Here is a 22,693-nt window from a genome sequence, read left to right as displayed (position 1 = left end):
GAGTATGGGAAAAGTCTAAATGGCACCACAAAGTCTATGGGTTTAGGTGTCAAAAATAATCCCTTAGCTCGGATTTAGAATTCCATATATTATGTGTATAGAAAGTATGAGAAATCAGACCTGGACAGTTAACCCTTAATAGTGATGAGGCTACTAGCTTATGCCATAGTGCCACCTAGGTATGAATAGGTAACATTGCACCAACAGCTAAAATGCATTCTGGGTGACATCACAGTCATTATCATATGTACACGCCTATCTGACAATGATTGGAAAACAAAGTTAGGAAGGTGTGTCTAACTGATAAGTTTGTGATCATAAACCACACACACACACGAGGGAACAACAGGGTGCAACAGAAGACACAGAAAAAGAAAGGAAGCACACCCCAAGAGAAAATCCCTTCCCTTAGACTCTGCATATCATTTGCACTCTTGAGTAACGTATAAAAAAACTTTATTATATGTAGTATTGAATGAATTCATTAGCTTGATACTTAGGAAAATCCCTGCTTTATTGCGGATGTGTAATGTTAGATGTACTACATCAATATTATCACTATTCAGTAAAGATGCATATTACTGAATAAGAGGCAACATTGATATCAAGAGAATCTCTGATTGGAATATTTCAATTCTCTACAGGAAAGCCACAAGACATCATTCACACTGTGGAACACAACGCAGGGACAGAAATTCCAGCCCCATAAGGTAACATGGGGGATTTTCTGGTGGGTTCATTCACTGGTAACGGGGGCTTCTCCTTCCAGCGCTGTCTTCTACGTTTATCTGGAGTGCAGGGATCAGGCTTAGCGCGAACGTCTCACTTGTACCTTCTGCTCACTATGATTATGGGGGCGGCCATTTTGCATGAGCTGCAGCTAACAGTATTTGGCGACATGCTTTACAGCAGCCAATCAGCTGTGGTCATCTTCTATGCTATATGTCTCATTGTGATCCCACCGGTTGTGATAATGAGATGACTGCGGGGAAGGTCAGCTATATGATAACAGCAGGATTAGTATATCTGCTAGTACCTGGGAAGGGCCGCTGCCATGGGAGGGGGGGAGTCGCATGGCAAAAATATTGTTCTGACAGTCTTGCGTTTTTCCTGCAAATTCAGCCACCTTCCTAGCACATGGCATTAAGAATCTGGGCTAGGCTACACGGGTCTATGGAGATCAAGGCCTCATGTTCAATAAACCCGCATGGACTCCATCACAGAGGTTGTGCCCAGGGGAGTGACTATCCTGGCACAATGACTCCAGCAGTGGAGAAACCACAACTCCCAGCATGCATACTTTCTTGGCTGTTCTCAGATCTCCCACAGAAGTGGAGGATATTACAGAGAGGAGGATAACCGGCGTCCTCCTGGCAGGTAATGGTTCAAGCTGCCATGGGATGCTGAGACATAATGGGACAGGCAGCACAGTGAATGAAAGCGTGGGCGAGGAGGGGGGGGGGGGGGATTGAGAACGTGGGCGAGGAGGGGGATTGAGAAGTAGCGCCGTGGTCTACTCTCCGCTTAGGCCAGTGACGTCACGTTAAATCAGTCACTTGACCTAGGAGCAGCTCAGCCGCATAGAAGTGAATAGGGCTAAGCGCGATACCGGGCTCATCCACTATAGTACGTACGGAGCTGTGCTCGTGAGCACGAAGAAAGCCATGGCAGTGCCTTCTTAAACAGCTGATGGACAGGGGTCCCGGGTGGCGGACCCCCACCGAGCAGATACCAGTTAGGAGACTGAATGTCCCCTGCACATAAGGCGGGCTCACATACCGCCTTCTCCATGTCGATATTACCAACATCCTGACAAATTTTAGCTGAAGAATCAAAAAAACTTTAAGGGGATTTTCAAAGTAAGAACGCACACTCCGATTTCCCCTTATACTGCACCCGTGCTGAGGAGCAACCACCACCGCACTGTCATGTGCAATGGGCAAAACATGTCCTCCGAATACAACGGGCAAAAGAGCTGGATCCAGCAGCAACACTTCAGAGGCCAGAATCTGTGGCAGTCTCCTCAGGAGCTGGTTCTTTACTGTAAGAGCTGTGAATCTGTGGAGCAGTCGCCTCAGGAGCTGGTTCTTTACTGTAAGAGCTGTGAATCTGTGGAGCAGTCGCCTCAGGAGCTGGTTCTTTACTGTAAGAGCTGTGAATCAGTGGAGCAGTCACCTCAGGAGCCGGTTCTTTACTGTAAGAGCTGTGAATCAGTGGAGCAGTCACCTCAGGAGCCGGTTCTTTACTGTAAGAGCTGTGAATCTGTGGAGCAGTCTCCTCAGGAGCTGGTTCTTTACTGTAAGAGCTGTGAATCTGTGGAGCAGTCACCTCAGGAGCAGGTTCTTTACTGTAAGAGCTGTGAATCTGTGGAGCAGTCTCCTCAGGAGCTGGTTCTTTACTGTAAGAGCTGTGAATCTGTTGAGCAGTCACCTCAGGAGCTGGTTCTTTACTGTAAGAGCTGTGAATCTGTGGAGCAGTCACCTCAGGAGCAGGTTCTTTACTGTAAGAGCTGTGAATCTGTGGAGCAGTCACCTCAGGAGCTGGTTCTTTACTGTAAGAGCTGTGAATCTGTGGAGCAGTCGCCTCAGGAGCAGGTTCTTTACTGTAAGAGCTGTGAATCTGTGGAGCAGTCTCCTCAGGAGCTGGTTCTTTACTGTAAGAGCTGTGAATCTGTTGAGCAGTCACCTCAGGAGCCGGTTCTTTACTGTAAGAGCTGTGAATCTGTGGAGCAGTCGCCTCAGGAGCCGGTTCTTTACTGTAAGAGCTGTGAATATGTGGAGCAGTCACCTCAGGAGCAGGTTCTTTACTGTAAGAGCTGTGAATCTGTGGAGCAGTCGCCTCAGGAGCCGGTTCTTTACTGTAAGAGCTGTGAATCTGTGGAGCAGTCACCTCAGGAGCCGGTTCTTTACTGTAAGAGCTGTGAATCTGTGGAGCAGTCTCCTCAGGAGCTGGTTCTTTACTGTAAGAGCTGTGAATCTGTGGAGCAGTCGCCTCAGGAGCAGGTTCTTTACTGTAAGAGCTGTGAATCTGTGGAGCAGTCTCCTCAGGAGCTGGTTCTTTACTGTAAGAGCTGTGAATCTGTGGAGCAGTCGCCTCAGGAGCAGGTTCTTTACTGTAAGAGCTGTGAATCTGTGGAGCAGTCGCCTCAGGAGCAGGTTCTTTACTGTAAGAGCTGTGAATCTGTGGAGCAGTCGCCTCAGGAGCCGGTTCTTTACTGTAAGAGCTGTGAATCTGTGGAGCAGTCACCTCAGGAGCAGGTTCTTTACTGTAAGAGCTGTGAATCTGTGGAGCAGTCTCCTCAGGAGCTGGTTCTTTACTGTAAGAGCTGTGAATCTGTGGAGCAGTCGCCTCAGGAGCAGGTTCTTTACTGTAAGAGCTGTGAATCTGTGGAGCAGTCGCCTCAGGAGCAGGTTCTTTACTGTAAGAGCTGTGAATCTGTGGAGCAGTCACCTCAGGAGCAGGTTCTTTACTGTAAGGGCTGTGAATCTGTGGAGCAGTCTCCTCAGGAGCTGGTTCTTTACTGTAAGAGCAGTGAATCTGTGGAGCAGTCACCTCAGGAGCTGGTTCTTTACTGTAAGAGCTGTGAGTCTGCGGAGCAGTCGCCTCAGGAGCTGGTTCTTTACTGTAAGAGCTGTGACGATCCATGCTCCCGCCCTGGTGATCTGCCACACTGTGCCGATCCACGCTCCCGCCGCACCCGCCCTGGTGCTCTGCCACACTGCCGATCCATGCTCCCGCTGCAGCCGTCCTGGTGCTCTGCCACACCCGTCCTGGTGTTCTGCTACACTGTGCCGATCCATGCTCCCGCCGCACCCGTCCTGGTGCTCTTCTACACTGTGCCGATCCATGCTCCCGCTGCAGCCGTCCTGATGCTCTGCCACACCCGTCCTGGTGTTCTGCTCCCGCCGCAGCCGTCCTGATGTTCTGCTACACTGTGCCGATCCATGCTCCCGCCGCACCCGTCCTGGTGCTCTTCTACACTGTGCCGATCCATGCTCCCGCTGCAGCCGTCCTGGTGCTCTGCCACACCCCTCCTGGTGTTCTGCTACACTGTGCCGATCCATGCTCCCGCCGCACCCGTCCTGGTGCTCTTCTACACTGTGCCGATCCATGCTCCCGCTGCAGCCGTCCTGATGCTCTGCCACACCCGTCCTGGTGTTCTGCTCCCGCCGCAGCCGTCCTGATGTTCTGCTACACTGTGCCGATCCATGCTCCCGCCACACCCGTCCTGGTGCTCTTCTACACTGTGCCGATCCATGCTCCCGCCGCACCCGTCCTGGTGCTCTTCTACACTGTGCCGATCCCTGCCGCACCAGTCCTGGTGCTCTTCTACACTGTGCCGATCCATGCTCCCGCCGCACCCGCCCTGGTGCTCTTCTACACTGTGCCGATCCATGCTCCCGCTGCAGCCGTCCTGGTGCTCTGCCACACCCGTCCTGGTGTTCTGCTCCCGCCGCACCCGTCCTGGTGCTCTTCTACACGGTGCCGATCCCTGCTCCCACCGCACCTGTCTTGGTGTTCTGCTACACTGTGCCAATCCATGCTCCCGCCGCACCCGTCCTGGTGCTCTTCTACACTGTGCCGATCCATGCTCCCGCCGCACCCGTCCTGGTGCTCTTCTACACTGTGCCGATCCATGCTCCCGCCGCACCCGTCCTGGTGCTCTTCTACACTGTGCCGATCCCTGCTCCCGCCGCACCCGTCCTGGTGCTCTTCTACACTGTGCCGATCCCTGCTCCCGCCGCACCCATCCTAGTGTTCTGCCACACTGACGATCCCTGCTCCCACCGCACCCATCCTGGTGTTCTGCCCAAGGAGAGCCTTTTAGAGCTACTGTAAGAATAATATTGTTATAATAACGGACACCATGCAGGTTTCCCACATCACCATTTATTTCCAGTTCCAGCTCATGGCCACACACACAACTAATGGGACCAAATCAGAGGAGGAGATCCGGATGGTTCAAGAGGTCTGCTTCTACTCCAGCGACGTGACTTTCTGGTCTGTCCACACTGTCCATCTCTCCAGCGATGAGTCATTCTGCACATATGCGGAGAGAGTCTGCCAGCCAGGTCAGAACAGAAGACGCGTTCCTAGGCTGACTTCAGACATCACTAAGAAAACACTGCAGGTTTATTGTACGAGGATTTACCACCCGTCTGATGGAACGCTCACTGCCGAGACGTGCACGCCGTCCACACAACAGCCATTCCCCCAGTGAAGAGTGCACAAAGAGCACATTCCCATAGTAATGATCTGGACACCACTAGTGCCTTCAGGGCGTTCCAGGCTTCTCCATCACTGGGTGAATGAACTGAAGCCTGCGCCACGACAGACGAGATACGGAAATGAGAGAAAACACCGATCGCAGAGAAAATCCCAGACTGTCTCAGTCGCTGCTGGCGCTCCGCACGTCTGTGTCCTCGGAGGTCTCTGTAGTTTGCCATGCACAGTTGAAAAGACTATCCTTCCAAATGTCGGCTGTAGGAAAGCGAGCGCAGCAATCAGACAAAGGGGCGAAGCTAAAGAGTCTCAGTCCAAAGCTCATTTATTTCACACTGAGAACAGGAAAGTAAAACACAATATAAAAGACCACGAGCACAGACGACAACTGAAGGACTACGGGGGCCACGGGCACCGCAATCAGCCGAGAAATCTTCTCATCTACAGGGAGAGAACCCTTTTAGTATCTACATCAAGATAGAAGCAGACGGAGCGCCACGTCATAGAGATGGAGCTCAGGCCCCACTCACCGGGAGGTATTAAATATACTTGGTGCGGTTCAGAGCTCGCGCCGCCAGGTGCCCACTTTTATCTGTGATCTTCTCCCAGTCTGTCTGGCCAACAATAAAGCCAATGGCCCTCTTCCTGTCGGCATCCTTCTTCTCCTCCAGATCTGCCCATCTCACCTGTTGGGAGAAGAATGAGATCAATGCCAAGAAGTGCACAGGTCAGAGTTGTAAAACGAGAGATTCTCGCCCCTCTGCTTTACCCGTTTCTTCCCAGGCGCAGACTCCCGGGAGTCGTAGTCATCTGGAAGTTGCAGGTAATCTTCCATGCAGCCGGCCATTGACCCCCAGTCGCGCTTCCTCGTCTTTAAGCCGTCTAGTTTATCTGAGAAGACAGACAGGATTATTGAAACGACACTGCACCCGGAAATGGTGGCACCACGCACTGACCCCCGCAGCACTCAAGGCTGGAAGACGCTGTGGAGGTGCAGCAGACACTCGTCCTCATACAGGTTCATTCTAACTGGGCAGCAGTAACCACGACTGAGGTGTGTGCGCCCGCCGGGCGATTGGCACCACCTTTACACAGAGCAATTTTCAAGAACGAGTGTTCATACTAATGTTCATTCCTGACAACTGCCCTGTGTAAACCCGCCATAGTGTGGGCCGTCCAGATAACCCAAGCGCTGAAGGCTCAGCCTGACCATGGCGTCCTGCAGGCATCACCAGCAGCATCTGAAAACTGCAACATGATGAGGGCCTGGCCCATCACAGTATTCAGACACCACCCCCAACATCCTCTGAACTGGGGGCAGACTGTAAGCTCTTGTGGTCTCACCGTACAAGTAACATCACAGCTCACATGCATGGAGCGCTCCCCAGTAGAGTGTGGGGCCCCCAATGTACCACATACATCGCTGTAATAGAAGGAGAGCACAACAATATATACACCCAGGAGGGCAAGAAATTATACACCCGGTTCTGTACCAACCAGGCTTTATACAGCCGGTTCTGTACCAACCAGGCTTTATACACCCAGTTCTGTACCAACCAGGCTTTATACACCCAGATCTGTACCATCCAGGCTTTATACACCCAGTTCTGTACCAACCAGGCTTTATACACCCAGTTCTGTACCAACCAGGCTTTATACACCCAGTTCTGTACCAACCAGGCTTTATACACCCAGTTCTGTACCAACCAGGCTTTATACATCCGGTTCTGTACCAACCAGGCTTTATACACCCAGTTCTGTACCAACCAGGCTTTATACACCCGGTTCTGTACCAACAAGGCTTTATACACCCGGTTCTGTACCAACCAGGCTTTACACACCCGGTTCTGTACCAACAAGGCTTTACACACCCGGTTCTGTACCAACAAGGCTTTATACACCCGGTTCTGTACCAACAAGGCTTTACACACCCGGTTCTGTACCAACAAGGCTTTACACACCCTGTTCTGCATCAATACGGCTTTACACACCCCGTTCTGTAATAAGGCTTTACACACCCCGTTCTGTATCAATAAGGCTTTACACACCCGGTTCTGTACCAACCAGGCTTTACACACCCGGTTCTGTACCAACCAGGCTTTACACACCCCGTTCTGTAATAAGGTTTTACACACCCCGTTCTGTATCAATAAGGCTTTATACACCCCGTTCTGCATCAATAAGGCTTTACACACCCCGTTCTGCATCAATAAGGCTTTACACACCCCGTTCTGCATCAATAAGGCTTTACACACCCCGTTCTGCATCAATAAGGCTTTACACACCCCGTTCTGCATCAATAAGGCTTTACACACCCCGTTCTGCATCAATAAGGCTTTACACACCCCGTTCTGTATTAATAAGGTTTTATACACCCCGTTCTGTATTAATAAGGCTTTATACACCCCGTTCTGTATCAATAAGGCTTTACACACCCCGTTCTGTATTAATAAGGCTTTACACACCCCGTTCTGTATTAATAAGGTTTTACACACCCCGTTCTGCATCAATAAGGCTTTACACGCCCCGTTCTGTATTAATAAGGCTTTACACACCCCGTTCTGTATTAATAATGCTTTACACCCCCCGTTCTGTATTAATAAGGCTTTACACACCCCGTTCTGTATTAATAAGGTTTTACACACCCCGTTCTGTATTAATAAGGCTTTACACACCCCGTTCTGTATTAATAAGGCTTTACACACCCCGTTCTGCATCAATAAGGCTTTACACACCCCGTTCTGTATTAATAAGGCTTTACACACCCCGTTCTGTATTAATAAGGCTTTATACACCCCGTTCTGTATTAATAAGGTTTTATACACCCCGTTCTGTATTAATAAGGTTTTATACACCCCATTCTGTATTAATAAGGTTTTACACACCCCGTTCTGTATTAATAAGGTTTTATACACCCCGTTCTGTATCAATAAGGCTTTACACACCCCGTTCTGTATTAATAAGGCTTTACACACCCCGTTCTGTATTAATAAGGCTTTATACACCCTGTTCTGTATTAATAAGGTTTTATACACCCCGTTCTGTATTAATAAGGTTTTACACACCCCGTTCTGTATTAAGGTTTTATACACCCGGTTCTGTATTAATAAGGTTTTATACACCCGGTTCTGTATTAATAAGGCTTTATACACCCCGTTCTGTATTAATAAGGCTTTATACACCCCGTTCTGTATCAATAAGGCTTTATACACCCCGTTCTGTATCAATAAGGCTTTATACACCCCGTTCTGTATTAATAAGGTTTTATACACCCCGTTCTGTATTAATAAGGTTTTACACACCCCGTTCTGTAATAAGGTTTTATACACCCGGTTCTGTATTAATAAGGTTTTATACACCCGGTTCTGTAATAAGGTTTTATACACCCGGTTCTGTAATAAGGTTTAATACACTATTAACCACTTCACATCTGGGCCATATCCCCCTTCCGGACCAGGCCTAATTTTGCACATCTGTGGTAATAACTTTGTAACACGTATCTAACCCTTCAGAGACTGTTTTCTCGTGACACATTGTACTTCACGACAGCGGTAAATTTGAGTCGATATATTTCACCTTTATAAAATAATCCCAAATTTACCAAAAATCAGGAAAAATTTGCAATTTTCAAAATTTCCATTTCTCTGCTTTTAAAACAGAAAGCGATACCTGATAAAGCAGGTGTTACTTAACGTTCCCCACGTGTCGGCGTCCCGCTTGCACCGTCTCGGGAATGATATATTCTTTAGGACGTTAGAGGCTTAGAAGTTTAGAAGCAATTCCTTAAATTCCAAGCCCCACTTTTAAGGACCAGTTCAGGTCTGAAGTCACTTTGTGGGGCTTACATAGTGGACCCCCCCATAAATGACCCCATTGTAGAAACTACACCCCTCAAGTTACTCAAAACTGATTTTACAAACTTTGTTAACCCTTTAGATGTTCCACAAGAATAAAAAGGAAAATGGAGATGACATTTATAAATTTCAGTTTTTGGCAGATTTTCCATTTGAATCCATTTTTTTCTTTAACACATCGAGGGTTAACAGCCAAACAAAACTCAATATTTATTATCCCGATTCTGCAGTAAACCCCCCATATGTGGTCGTAAACCGCTGTACGGGCACACGGCCGGGCGCAGAGGAAAGGAGCGCCATACGGTTTCTGGAAGGCAGATTTAGCTGAACTGGTTTTTAGACACCATGTCCCATTTGGAAACTATGGGATAAGGTGCCAGTTTTATTGGTACTATTTTCGGGTACATATGATTTTTGGGAGGCAAGGTTTTGGCTGTTTTTATTTCTTACAACATTCCTCTGACAGGACAGATCATGTGCCATTTATATGGACCAAGTGGTTACCGACAATTATATCAAACAGGGCTACTTTCTTAGGCTACTTTCACACTAGTGTTCGGGGCTCCGCTTGCGATTTCCGTTTGAAGACTCTCACACGCGGCCCCGAACGGATCCGTCCAGCCCTAATGCATTCTGAGTGGATGCGGATCCACTCGGAATGCATCAGTCTGGCTCCGCTCCGCTGGCGGACACCTGAACGCAGCTTGCAGCGTTCGGATGTCCGCCTGGCCGTGCGGAGCCAAACGGATCAGTCCTGACTTACAATGCAAGTCAATGGGGACGGATCCGTTTCACGTTGACACAATATGGTGCAATTGCAAACGGATCCGTCCCCCATTGACTTTCAATGTAAAGTCAGGAGTTTTCTCCAATCCGATGGTATATTTTAACTTGAAGCGTCCCCATCACCATGGGAACGCCTCTATGTTAGAATATACCATCGGATTTGAGTTAGATTGTGAGAACTCAGATCCGACAGTATATTCTAACACAGAGGCGTTCCCATGGTGATGGGGGCGCTTCTAGTTAGAATATACTAAGAACTGTGTACATGACTGCCCCCTGCTGCCTGGCTGCACCTGAGGGGTTAATTGTGCTGATCACAGCCCCCTATAAGAGATCGGGTGCTGCCAGGCAGCAGTCATGTACACAGTTCTTAGTATATTCTAACTTGAAGCATCCCCATCACCATGGGAACGCCTCTGTGTTAGAATATACTGTCGGATCTGAGTTCTCACGATGTGAACACTCAGATCTGAAAAGCCGTTATGCAGACGGATCCGTTCTGAACAGATGCAAGCGTTTGCATCATTAGGTGCGGATCCGTCTGTGCAGATACCAGATGGATCCGCACCGAACGCAGGTGTGAAAGTCGCCTTATGTAAAACTGAAACAAACAAAAGCAATTTTGAAAAAAAAATAAAAAATTTATGTTTTTGTGTCTCCATTTTCAGAACGCCATATTGTTTTTTATTTTTCTGCCGATCATCTGGTGCAGGGGCTTGTTTTTTTTTGCAAGGAAATTTGAAGTTTTTATTGGTACATATGATTTTTTGATCATTCATTATTTCCCTTTATGGGGCAAGGTGACCCAAAAATTGGTTGTTACAGCACAGTTTTTAGTTATTTATTTTTACAGCGTTCACCTGAGGTCTGTGCGGCGATGTGACACTTTTATAGAGCAGATCGTTACGGACGCGGCAACACCTGATATGTATACTCATTCTTATTTAAGTTTTACACAATAATAGTATTTTTTAAACCAAAAAAAGAAAATATGATGTTTCAGTGTCTCCATAGTCAGAGCTATAGCTTTTGAATTTTTTGGGTGATTGTTTTAGGTAGGATCTCATTTTTTACAGGATGAGGTGACTGATTGGTACTATTTTGGGGGGGCATACGCCTTTTTGATCACTTGGAGTTGCACTTTTTCTGATGGAAGGTGACAAAAATGGCTTTGACACTTTTTATGGTGTTTATTGGACGGGGTGGAACATGTGATATATTTATAAAGCAAGTCATTACGGACGTGGCAATACCAAATATGTCTATCTTTTTTTTATTACTTAATTGGGGAATTTTTTATTTATTTTTTTACATGTGAAACCTTTTTTCGATTTTTTATTTTTAAAACAATTTTTTTTTTTACACTTATAAGATCATACAAGACCTCTGGGGGACATCTACCTTTTTACAGGGGGAACACCCCCCAGAGAGGCTGTACAGCAGTATACAGCGCTGTACAGCCTCAGTGCAGGGCTGACATAGGAGCCCCAGTTACAGGAGAAATACACCCCCCAGAGAGGCTGTACAGCAGTATACAGCGCTGTACAGCCTCAGTGCAGGGCTGACATAGGAGCCCCAGTTACAGGAGAAATACACCCCCCAGAGAGGCTGTACAGCAGTATACAGCACTGTACAGCCTCAGTGCAGGGCTGACATAGGAGCCCCAGTTACAGGAGAAATACACCCCCCAGAGAGGCTGTACAGCAGTATACAGCACTGTACAGCCTCAGTGCAGGGCGGACATAGGAGCCCCAGTTACAGGAGAAATACACCCCCCAGAGAGGCTGTACAGCAGTATACAGCAATGTTTTCCAACCAGTGTGCCTCCAGCTGTTGCAAAACTACAACTCCCAGCATGCCCGGACAGCCTTTGGCTGTCTGGGCATGCTGGGAGTTGTAGTTTTGCAACAGCTGGAGGCACACTGGTTGGGAAACACTGGTATACAGCACTGTACAGCCTCAGTGCAGGGCAGACATAGGAGCCCCAGTTACAGGGGAAATACACCCCCCAGAGAGGCTGTACAGCAGTATACAGCACTGTACAGCCTCAGTGCAGGGCGGACATAGGAGCCCCAGTTACAGGAGAAATACACCCCCCAGAGAGGCCGTACAGCAGTATACAGCACTGTACAGCCTCAGTGCAGGACTGACATAGTAGCCCCAGTTACAGGGGAAATACACCCCCCAGAGAGGCTGTACAGCAGTATACAGTGCTGTACAGCCTCAGTGCAGGACTGACATAGTAGCCCTAGTTACAGGGGAAATACACCCCCCAGAGAGGCCGTACAGCAGTATACAGCACTGTACAGCCTCAGTGCAGGGCTGACATATGAGCCCCAGAGAGGCCGTACAGCAGTATACAGCGCTGTACAGCCTCAGTGCAGGGCTGACATATGAGCCCCAGTTACAGGGGAAATACACCCCCCAGAGAGGCTGTACAGCAGTATACAGCACTGTACAGCCTCAGTGCAGGACTGACATAGGAGCCCCAGTTACAGTGGAAATACACCCCCAGAGAGGCCGTACAGCAGTATACAGCACTGTACAGCCTCAGTGCAGGACTGACATAGTAGCCCCAGTTACAGGGGAAATACACCCCCCAGAGAGGCCGTACAGCAGTATACAGCAGTATACAGCCTCAGCGCAGGACTGACATAGTAGCCCCAGTTACAGGGGAAATACACCCCCCAGAGAGGCCGTACAGCAGTATACAGCACTGTACAGCCTCAGTGCAGGGCTGACATAGTAGCCCCAGTTACAGGGGAAATACACCCCCCCAGAGAGGCCGTACAGCAGTATACAGCACTGTACAGCCTCAGTGCAGGGCTGACATATGAGCCCCAGTTACAGGGGAAATACACCCCCCAGAGAGGCTGTACAGCAGTATACAGCACTGTACAGCCTCAGTGCAGGACTGACATAGGAGCCCCAGTTACAGTGGAAATACACCCCCAGAGAGGCCGTACAGCAGTATACAGCACTGTACAGCCTCAGTGCAGGGCTGACATAGTAACCCCAGTTACAGGGGAAATACACCCCCCAGAGAGGCTGTACAGCAGTATACAGCGCTGTACAGCCTCAGTGCAGGGCTGACATAGTAGCCCCAGTTACAGGGGAAATACACCCCCCAGAGAGGCTGTACAGCAGTATACAGCGCTGTACAGCCTCAGTGCAGGGCTGACATAGTAGCCCCAGTTACAGGGGAAATACACCCCCCAGAGAGGCTGTACAGCAGTATACAGCACTGTACAGCCTCAGTGCAGGACTGACATATGAGCCCCAGTTACAGGGGAAATACACCCCCCAGAGAGGCCGTACAGCAGTATACAGCGCTGTACAGCCTCAGTGCAGGGCTGACATAGGAGCCCCAGTTACAGGGAAAATACACCCCCCAGAGAGGCTGTACAGCAGTATACAGCACTGTACAGCCTCAGTGCAGGGCTGACATAGTAGCCCCAGTTACAGGGGGAATACTCCCCCCAAGAGAGGCTGTACAGCAGTATACAGCGCTGTACAGCCTCAGTGCAGGGCTGACATAGTAGCCCCAGTTACAGGGGAAATACACCCCCAGAGAGGCTGTACAGCAGTATACAGCACTGTACAGCCTCAGTGCAGGGCTGACATATGAGCCCCAGTTACAGGGGAAATACACCCCCCAGAGAGGCCGTACAGCAGTATACAGCGCTGTACAGCCTCAGTGCAGGGCTGACATAGGAGCCCCAGTTACAGGGGAAATACACCCCCCAGAGAGGCTGTACAGCAGTATACAGCACTGTACAGCCTCAGTGCAGGGCTGACATAGGAGCCCCAGTTACAGGGGAAATACTCCCCCCCCCAGAGAGGCCATACAGCGCTGTACAGCCTCAGTGCAGGGCTGATATAGGAGCCCCAGTTACAGGGGAAATACACCCCCCAGAGAGGCCGTACAGCAGTATACAGCACTGTACAGCCTCAGTGCAGGACTGACATAGTAGCCCCAGTTACAGGGGAAATACACCCCCCAGAGAGGCTGTACAGCAGTATACAGCGCTGTACAGCCTCAGTGCAGGGCTGACATAGGAGCCCCAGTTACAGGGGAAATACACCCCCCAGAGAGGCTGTACAGCAGTATACAGCACTGTACAGCCTCAGTGCAGGACTGACATAGGAGCCCCAGTTACAGGGGAAATACACCCCCCAGAGAGGCCGTACAGCAGTATACAGTGCTGTACAGCCTCAGTGCAGGGCTGACATAGGAGCCCCAGTTACAGGGGAAATACACCCCCCAGAGAGGCCGTACAGCAGTATACAGCACTGTACAGCCTCAGTGCAGGACTGACATAGTAGCCCCAGTTACAGGGGAAATACACCCCCAGAGAGGCTGTACAGCAGTATACAGCACTGTACAGCCTCAGTGCAGGGCTGACATATGAGCCCCAGTTACAGGGGAAATACACCCCCTAGAGAGGCTTTACAGCAGTATACAGCGCTGTACAGCCTCAGTGCAGAGCTGAGATAGTAGCCCCAGTTACAGGGTAAATACACCCCCTAGAGAGGCTTTACAGCAGTATACAGCGCTGTACAGCCTCAGTGCAGGGCTGACATAGTAACCCAGTTACAGGGGAAATACACCCCCGAGAGAGGCTGTACAGCAGTATACTGCGCTGTACAGCCTCAGTGCAGGGCTGACATAGTAGCCCCAGTTACAGGGGAAATACACCCCCCAGAGAGGCTGCACAGCAGTATACAGCACTGTACAGCCTCATTGCAGGGCTGACATAGTAGCCCCAGTTACAGGGGAAATACACCCCCGAGAGAGGCTGTACAGCAGTATACAGCGCTGTACAGCCTCAGTGCAGGGCTGACATAGGAGCCCCAGTTACAGGGGAAATACACCCCCCAGAGAGGCTGTACAGCAGTATACAGCACTGTACAGCCTCAGTGCAGGACTGACATAGGAGCCCCAGTTACAGGGGAAATACACCCCCCAGAGAGGCCGTACAGCAGTATACAGTGCTGTACAGCCTCAGTGCAGGGCTGACATAGGAGCCCCAGTTACAGGGGAAATACACCCCCCAGAGAGGCTGTACAGCAGTATACAGCACTGTACAGCCTCAGTGCAGGACTGACATAGTAGCCCCAGTTACAGGGGAAATACACCCCCCAGAGAGGCTGTACAGCAGTATACAGCACTGTACAGCCTCAGTGCAGGGCTGACATAGGAGCCCCAGTTACATGGGAAATACACCCCCCAGAGAGGCCGTACAGCAGTATACAGCGCTGTACAGCCTCAGTGCAGGGCTGACATAGAATTCAGTACTAATAAGGCTTTATACACCCACTTCTGTATTATACACCCTGTTCTGTATTAGGCCTCTTTCACACTAGTCTTTTTTTCGTTTTGCGTGCCGTTTGCATTCCGTTTCTGTTCCGTGCAAAGGTAGAACATGTCCTATATTTGGCCGTAAATCACGTTCCGTGGCTCCATTAAAGTCAATGGGTTCGCAAAAAACAAACAAAAAAAAAAACAGAATGCATACGGAAATGCATCCGTATCCGTTCCATTTTTTGCGGGACCATCTATTGAAAATGTTATGCCCAGCCCAATTTGTTCCATATAATTACTGTATACGCCATACGGAAAAACAGAACCTAAACGGAACGGATCCGTGAAAAAAACTGACTGCAAAACACTGAAAATAGCCATACGGTAGTGTGAAAGCGGCCTTAAAGAGGACCTTCCATCAGTTTAACCCTAGTCTAGTTAGGGTCTTACCTTATAGGGTGGCGCCCACTGATGTCAGACCACTGTTTTACAAAGTCCACTGTCGTCCCCCGTTAATTTCGGCGCCTTATATTCTAATGAGCCGACTTGGTTATGGGCAGAGACTGGAGCGGTTCTCTTCTCCCTGGCTGTGAGCGCATCCAGTCAGAGCGACCCGCTCATCGCCAAGGAGAAAAGAACCGCTCCAGTCTCTGCCTCGTAACCGTCGGCTGATGACGTCAGTGGGGGCCGCCCTATAAGGCAAGACCCTAATTAGACTAGGCTTTACACACCCCGTTCTGCATCAATAAGGCTTTACACACCCCGTTCTGCATCAATAAGGCTTTATACACCCCGTTCTGCATCAATAAGGCTTTACACACCCCGTTCTGCATCAATAAGGCTTTACACACCCCGTTCTGCATCAATAAGGCTTTACACACCCCGTTCTGCATCAATAAGGCTTTACACACCCCGTTCTGCATCAATAAGGCTTTACACACCCCGTTCTGCATCAATAAGGCTTTACACACCCCGTTCTGCATCAATAAGGCTTTACACACCCCGTTCTGCATCAATAAGGTTTATATACCCGGTTCTGTATTAATAAGGTTTTATACACCCCGTTCTGCATCAATAAGGTTTATATACCCGGTTCTGTATTAATAAGGTTTTATACACCCCGTTCTGTATTATTAAGGTTTATATACCCGGTTCTGTATTAATAAGGTTTTATACACCCCGTTCTGTATTAATAAGGTTTTATACACCCCGTTCTGCATCAATAAGGTTTATATACCCGGTTCTGTATTAATAAGGTTTATATACCCGGTTCTGTATTAATAAGGTTTATATACCCGGTTCTGTATTAATAAGGTTTTATACACCCCTTTCTGTATTAATAAGGTTTTATACATCCGGTTCTGCATTAACAAGGTTTATACACCCCGTTCTGCATCAATAAGGTTTATATACCCGGATCTGTATTAATAAGGTTTTATACACCCGGTTCTGTATTAATAAGGTTTTATACACCCCGTTCTGTATTATTAAGGTTTATATACCCGGTTCTGTATTAATAAGGTTTTATACACCCCGTTCTGTATTAATAAGGTTTTATACACCCCGTTCTGTATTATTAAGGTTTATATACCCGGTTCTGTATTAATAAGGTTTTATACACCCCGTTCTGTATTATTAAGGTTTATATACCCGGTTCTGTATTAATAAGGTTTTATACACCCCTTTCTGTATTAATAAGGTTTTATACATCCGGTTCTGTATTAACAAGGTTTATACACCCCGTTCTGCATCAATAAGGTTTATATACCCGGATCTGTATTAATAAGGTTTATATACCCGGTTCTGTATTAATAAGGCTTTATACACCCCGTTCTGTATTAATAAGGTTTTATACACCCCGTTCTGTATTAATAAGGTTTTATACACCCGGTTCTGTATTAATAAGGTTTTATACACCCCGTTCTGTATTAATAAGGTTTTATACACCCGGTTCTGTATTAATAAGGTTTTATACACCCCGTTCTGCATCAATAAGGTTTATATACCCGGCGTCTCTTAACGTGGACTGTAAGACGCAGGAAGTACTTTTGTTCTGCAGATCTCTGACCTTTCACCTGGCGCGATCTACTTTAGCTGCAGCAATCGTAATGCATATGTTCTTGGCAGCGAGACGGTTAACTCATTAGGGTACAGCCCTGACAGCCCGGGCAGCACATACAATGCGCCCCCAGAAGGGGGCCCGCCGAGCCTCCTTGCCCCCAGAAGGGGGCCCGCCGAGCCTCCTTGCCCCCAGAAGGGGGCCCGCCGAGCCTCCTTGCCCCCAGAAGGGGGCCCGCCGAGCCTCCTTGCCCCCAGAAGGGGGCCCGCCGAGCCTCCTTGCCCCCAGAAGGGGGCCCGCCGAGCCTCCTTGCCCCCAGAAGGGGGCCCGCCGAGCCTCCAGCTTCCCAGATCACACAGATTCAGGCCACAGTCCTCACCGCCATGTGAGGGGCAGCCGCACACTCACCAAGTTTAGCTTCTGAGGTGTCCATCTCCCATTTGCTTTTCGGAAGATATCCCTAAATCATGGGAGAAAAAAAAATGTTGGAAGGGTTAAAGTGAAACAAACTAAGGGGAACATGCGCCCCTCCGGATAAGTCGCCGCCTTTGCTGCAGGCTTAAAGGGATGCTTCATGACATATTGAGGGGCGAGCACCTACTGTTTCCGGGCGCCTGAGACGCCGTTAATAAATTAGTCGCCTGTTAGTCTGTGTGCAAAAACAGGGGACGGCGCAAGTTACAACAAAAACCCCACCCCCTACCGCTATGCCCTGCCCCTATTCTCGCCACCAATTCAAAATTTCCATGCTTACAATGTAAGCTTAGCCCGGCCTCTAGACCTGCCCCAGAATTACTAATCCTATAGACGGAGTAAGCTTAGCCCGGCCTCTAGACCTGCCCTAGAATTACTAATCCTATAGACTGAGTAAGCTTAGCCCGGCCTCTAGACCTGGCCCAGAATTACTAATCCTATAGATGGAGTAAGCTTAGCCCGGCCTCTAGACCTGCCCCAGAATTACTAGACCTATAGATGGTGTAAGCTTAGCCCGGCCTCTAGACCTGCCCCAGAATTACTAATCCTATAGACGGAGTAAGCTTAGCCCAGCCTCTAGACCTGCCCTAGAATTACTAATCCTATAGACTGAGTAAGCTTAGCCCGGCCTCTAGACCTGCCCCAGAATTACTAATCCTATAGACTGAGTAAGCCTAGCCCGGCCTCTAGACCTGCCCCAGAATTACTAATCCTATAGATGGTGTAAGCTTAGCCCGGCCTCTAGACCTGCCCCAGAATTACTAATCCTATAGACTGAGTAAGCTTAGCCCGGCCTCTAGACCTGCCCCAGAATTACTAATCCTATAGACGGAGTAAGCTTAGCCCGGCCTCTAGACCTGCCCCAGAATTACTAATCCTATAGACTGAGTAAGCTTAGCCCGGCCTCCAGACCTGCCCCAGATTTACTAATCCTATAGATGGAGTAAGCTTAGCCCGGCCTCTAGACCTGCCCCAGAATTACTAATCCTATAGATGGAGTAAGCTTAGGCCGGCCTCTAGACCTGCCCCAGAATTACTAATCCTATAGACGGAGTAAGCTTAGCCCGGCCTCTAGACCTGCCCCAGAATTACTAATCCTATAGATGGAGTAAGCTTAGGCCGGCCTCTAGACCTGCCCCAGAATTACTAATCCTATAGACGGAGTAAGCTTAGCCCGGCCTCTAGACCTGCCCCAGAATTACTAAACCTATAGACGGAGTAAGCTTAGCCCGGCCTCTAGACCTGCCCCAGAATTACTAAACCTATAGTTGGAGTAAGCTTAGCCCGGCCTCTAGACCTGCCCCAGAATTACTAATCCTATAGATGGTGTAAGCTTAGCCCGGCCTCTAGACCTGCCCCAGATTTACTAATCCTATAGATGGTGTAAGCTTAGCCCGGCCTCTAGACCTGCCCCAGAATTACTAATCCTATAGATGGAGTAAGCTTAGCCCGGCCTCTAGACCTGCCCCAGAATTACTAATCCTATAGATGGTGTAAGCTTAGCCCGGCCTCTAGACCTGCCCCAGAATTACTAATCCTATAGACGGAGTAAGCTTAGCCCGGCCTCTAGACCTGCCCCAGAATTACTAATCCTATAGATGGTGTAAGCTTAGCCCGGCCTCTAGACCTGCAGGCAAGAAAAAAAACTAAAACTAAATGTAGAAACCCTAGATGATCCAAATTACGCCACTTTTTTAGACAGATTATTGGCACAGAATTTAGTAAACCTGGACCAGTCTTTTTGACTGTTGGTGATGTTTCACGTCAGTACATTTAAAGAGAGATCCCTAAGAACCTGCAGATTTCACACTGGCCACCAGGCCTAATTCAATTTGACGATTAACTATTCAGATAAAGATCACATTATCATCACAGGCATGATCACAATGACCGATATCACAGAATCCTTGATTCACAATAGTTTTCTCTCAGCTTATCTACTCTCCCTCCCTGTACAATGAGGTCCCCTCCTGTCCACGGTGGCTGCTCTCCAAGTACAGAAAGTCTTGACATATTTTAGGCCTCGTGGCCAGTGTGAAAACTTTAAATACACAGGGACATTTATTTTCTGAAGACACCTTCCCTTTAACGTGGGGTGCTGGGCTGGCCGCAGTAGTAGAGCCCAGCTTTAGGCTACTGGCACACTGTAACGCTACAGGGGCAGTGAGAGGGAATGCCCATGCCATACGAGCAGCCTGCGCTGCCTGCCCTACCCGCTCGCTCTCCTCCTCATCCAGAGCTTCCTTCTTCACGTCTTGATCCGGCTCAGCACTCGGTTCAGAATCCTCCATTTCAACCTGAGGAAAAGGACATGGCCGGATTAATCCTGGAGGGGCGGCTGCCCGGACCCCACACAACACCGACGACAGGACCCCCTCCTTCAATCCGCAGCCTGCCCATTGGAATCACGGCAGAGCCCACCCTCAACTAGGGCCGGCAGCTAGCAGAGCTCTTCTCAACTAGGGCCGGCAGCTAGCAGAGCTCTTCTCAACTAGGGCCGGCAGCTAGCAGAGCTCTTCTCAACTAGGGCCGGCAGCTAGCAGAGCTCTTCTCAACTAGGGCCGGCAGCTAGCAGAGCTCTTCTCAACTAGGGCCGGCAGCTAGCAGAGCTCTTCTCAACTAGGGCCGGCAGCTAGCAGAGCTCTTCTCAACTAGGGCCGGCAGCTAGCAGAGCTCTTCTCAACTAGGGCCGGCAGCTAGCAGAGCTCTTCTCAACTAGGGCCGGCAGCTAGCAGAGCTCTTCTCAACTAGGGCCGGCAGCTAGCAGAGCTCTTCTCAACTAGGGCCGGCAGCTAGCAGAGCTCTTCTCAACTAGGGCCGGCAGCTAGCAGAGCTCTTCTCAACTAGGGCCGGCAGCTAGCAGAGCTCTTCTCAACTAGGGCCGGCAGCTAGCAGAGCTCTTCTCAACTAGGGCCGGCAGCTAGCAGAGCTCTTCTCAACTAGGGCCGGCAGCTAGCAGAGCTATTATAAACTAGGGCCCACAGCTAGCAGAGCTATTCTAACAAGGGCCCACAGCTAGCAGAGCTATTATAAACTAGGGCCCACAGCTAGCAGAGCTATTATAAACTAGGGCCCGCAGCTAGCAGAGCTATTATAACGAGGGCCCTCAGCTAGCAGAGCTATTATAACGAGGGCCCACAGCTAGCAGAGCTATTATAACGAGGGCCCACAGCTAGCAGAGCTATTATAACGAGGGCCCTCAGCTAGCAGAGCTATTAACTAGGGTCTGCAGAAGACGCAGGAGATCCAGCAAGGAGACTTTGAGCACAAGAAGCCGCCTTGAGGAGAGCAATACAGAAAGGAAGAGCGCAGACTGGGGAGATGACCGGAGACGTGTGCGACGGGCAGAGGACGCTCAATGCCCGTTGTCTGCAGCACAAGGAGGGGCAGATGAAGGGGGTTGGGCAGCCGCTCACTGTCCTGCGTTCCTAACATGACACCAGACAAACCTCTTCAATGGCGGCATCCTGAAGCAGAGAGCGGATATCCAGACGGATCATGTGCCGTGGAGCCGGCTCCCAGTTATCAGCCATCTGAAAACAGAGGTGAAGAAGATGACATGACCCATAATACGCAGAGGAACGAGGCGCGAGGCCAAGGACCCGTCCCGCACCTTATTAATCTCCTTCAGCTTGCGTCCATGCACGTTTCTCTTGGCACACGTCTGAATGTCTGCAGAGATTTCCGCCAAGTAAACCTGGAACAGAAAGTCATGTCAGATGTCAGGCAGTGCGAGTGCAGAGGTGTCCGTGAGCCTGCCCCTTCTATATACAGAGGCTGACCGCTCCCCGCTTAATGGACGAACCTGCCCCTTCTATATACAGAGGCTGACCGCTCCCCGCTGAATGACAAGCCTGCCCCTTCTATATACAGAGGCTGACCGCTCCCCGCTTAATGACAAGCCTGCCCCTTCTATATACAGAGGCTGACCGCTCCCCGCTTAATGACAAGCCTGCCCCTTCTATATACAGAGGCTGACCACTCCCTGCTGAATGACGAGCCTGCCCCTTCTATATACAGAGGCTGACCGCTCCCCGCTGAATGACGAGCCTGCCCCTTCTATATACAGAGGCTGACTGCTCCCCGCTGAATGACGAGCCTGCCCCTTCTATATACAGAGGCTGACCGCTCCCCGCTGAATGACGAGCCTGCCCCTTCTATATACAGAGGCTGACCGCTCCCCGCTTAATGAGAAGCCTGCCCCTTCTATATACAGAGGCTGACTGCTCGCCGCTGAATGACGAGCCTGCCCCTTCTATATACAGAGGCTGACCGCTCCCCGCTTAATGAGAAGCCTGCCCCTTCTATATACAGAGGCTGACCACTCCCTGCTGAATGACGAGCCTGCCCCTGCTATATACAGAGGCTGACTGCTCGCCGCTGAATGACGAGCCTGCCCCTTCTATATACAGAGGCTGACCACTCCCTGCTGAATGACGAGCCTGCCCCTTCTATATACAGAGGCTGACCGCTCCCCGCTGAATGACGAGCCTGCCCCTTCTATATACAGAGGCTGACCGCTCCCCGCTGAATGACAAGCCTGCCCCTTCTATATACAGAGGCTGACCGCACCCCTCTAAACGACGAGCCTGCCCCTTCTATATACAGAGGCTGACCACTCCCTGCTGAATGACGAGCCTGCCCCTTCTATATACAGAGGCTGACTGCTCGCCGCTGAACCTGCCCCTTCTATATACAGAGGCTGACCGCTCTAGGAGTCACAGTCCCCGTGCGTGCCCGACACTGCTGCGCTCAATGACAGCACCCACTACAGGCTATGAGATATACTGCACCTCAAATCCTTTAGTCTTGGCTGCGCTCCAGAACTGCTCAAAGTGCCGCACACGGTCATGGATACTGTCCAGGATGATGAATGGGAAGAAGCCGTCATCCAGGGTCTTTTTGAAGGTCTTTAACATGCCACTGCGGTAAGTATCCTCCATTTCTGCTTCATACTCATATTCCATAACCTTCAGGAACATACAGAGCTGG

At 49.7% G+C, this 22,693-nt stretch overlaps 2 protein-coding genes across 2 annotated transcripts in view; one reads left to right on the top strand and one right to left on the bottom strand.

Moving 5' to 3' along the window:
- Positions 1–5,523: 5,523 nt before the first annotated feature.
- The window catches only part of YLPM1 (YLP motif containing 1), a 31,720-nt gene continuing 14,550 nt past the window's right edge, over positions 5,524–22,693 (bottom strand). The window contains exons 14-21 of the mRNA XM_044300227.1: positions 22,495–22,671; positions 21,315–21,398; positions 21,151–21,234; positions 19,915–19,998; positions 17,636–17,687; positions 5,993–6,114; positions 5,754–5,909; positions 5,524–5,664 (exon numbers count right to left, since the gene is read on the bottom strand). Coding sequence (XP_044156162.1) covers positions 5,763–5,909; positions 5,993–6,114; positions 17,636–17,687; positions 19,915–19,998; positions 21,151–21,234; positions 21,315–21,398; positions 22,495–22,671 — 750 coding nt within the window. The 3' untranslated portion in view covers positions 5,524–5,664; positions 5,754–5,762. The remainder of the gene's footprint in view (positions 5,665–5,753; positions 5,910–5,992; positions 6,115–17,635; positions 17,688–19,914; positions 19,999–21,150; positions 21,235–21,314; positions 21,399–22,494; positions 22,672–22,693) is intronic.
- On the top strand, positions 6,124–17,122 carry LOC122942570. Its single transcript, XM_044300228.1, has 2 exons — positions 6,124–7,587; positions 15,889–17,122. Exons 1-2 carry the CDS (start codon positions 6,592–6,594, stop codon positions 16,270–16,272), a joined length of 1,380 nt encoding a protein of 459 aa, XP_044156163.1. The 5' UTR covers positions 6,124–6,591; the 3' UTR covers positions 16,273–17,122.

This window comes from Bufo gargarizans, chromosome 6 (assembly GCF_014858855.1).
Source record: "Bufo gargarizans isolate SCDJY-AF-19 chromosome 6, ASM1485885v1, whole genome shotgun sequence".
Lineage (NCBI taxonomy): Eukaryota > Metazoa > Chordata > Amphibia > Anura > Bufonidae > Bufo > Bufo gargarizans.
This window is presented reverse-complemented; position numbering and strand designations above follow the sequence as displayed.

Excerpts from the sequence above, each read along its gene's own strand:
- LOC122942570 (XM_044300228.1), top strand. The coding sequence starts at position 6,592 with ATGCATGGAGCGCTCCCCAGTAGAGTGTGGGGCCCCCAATGTACCACA. Across the intron at positions 7,588-15,888 it reads CCCCGTTCTGTATTAATAAG|GCTTTACACACCCCGTTCTG; the intron begins GTTTTATACACC and ends TAATTAGACTAG.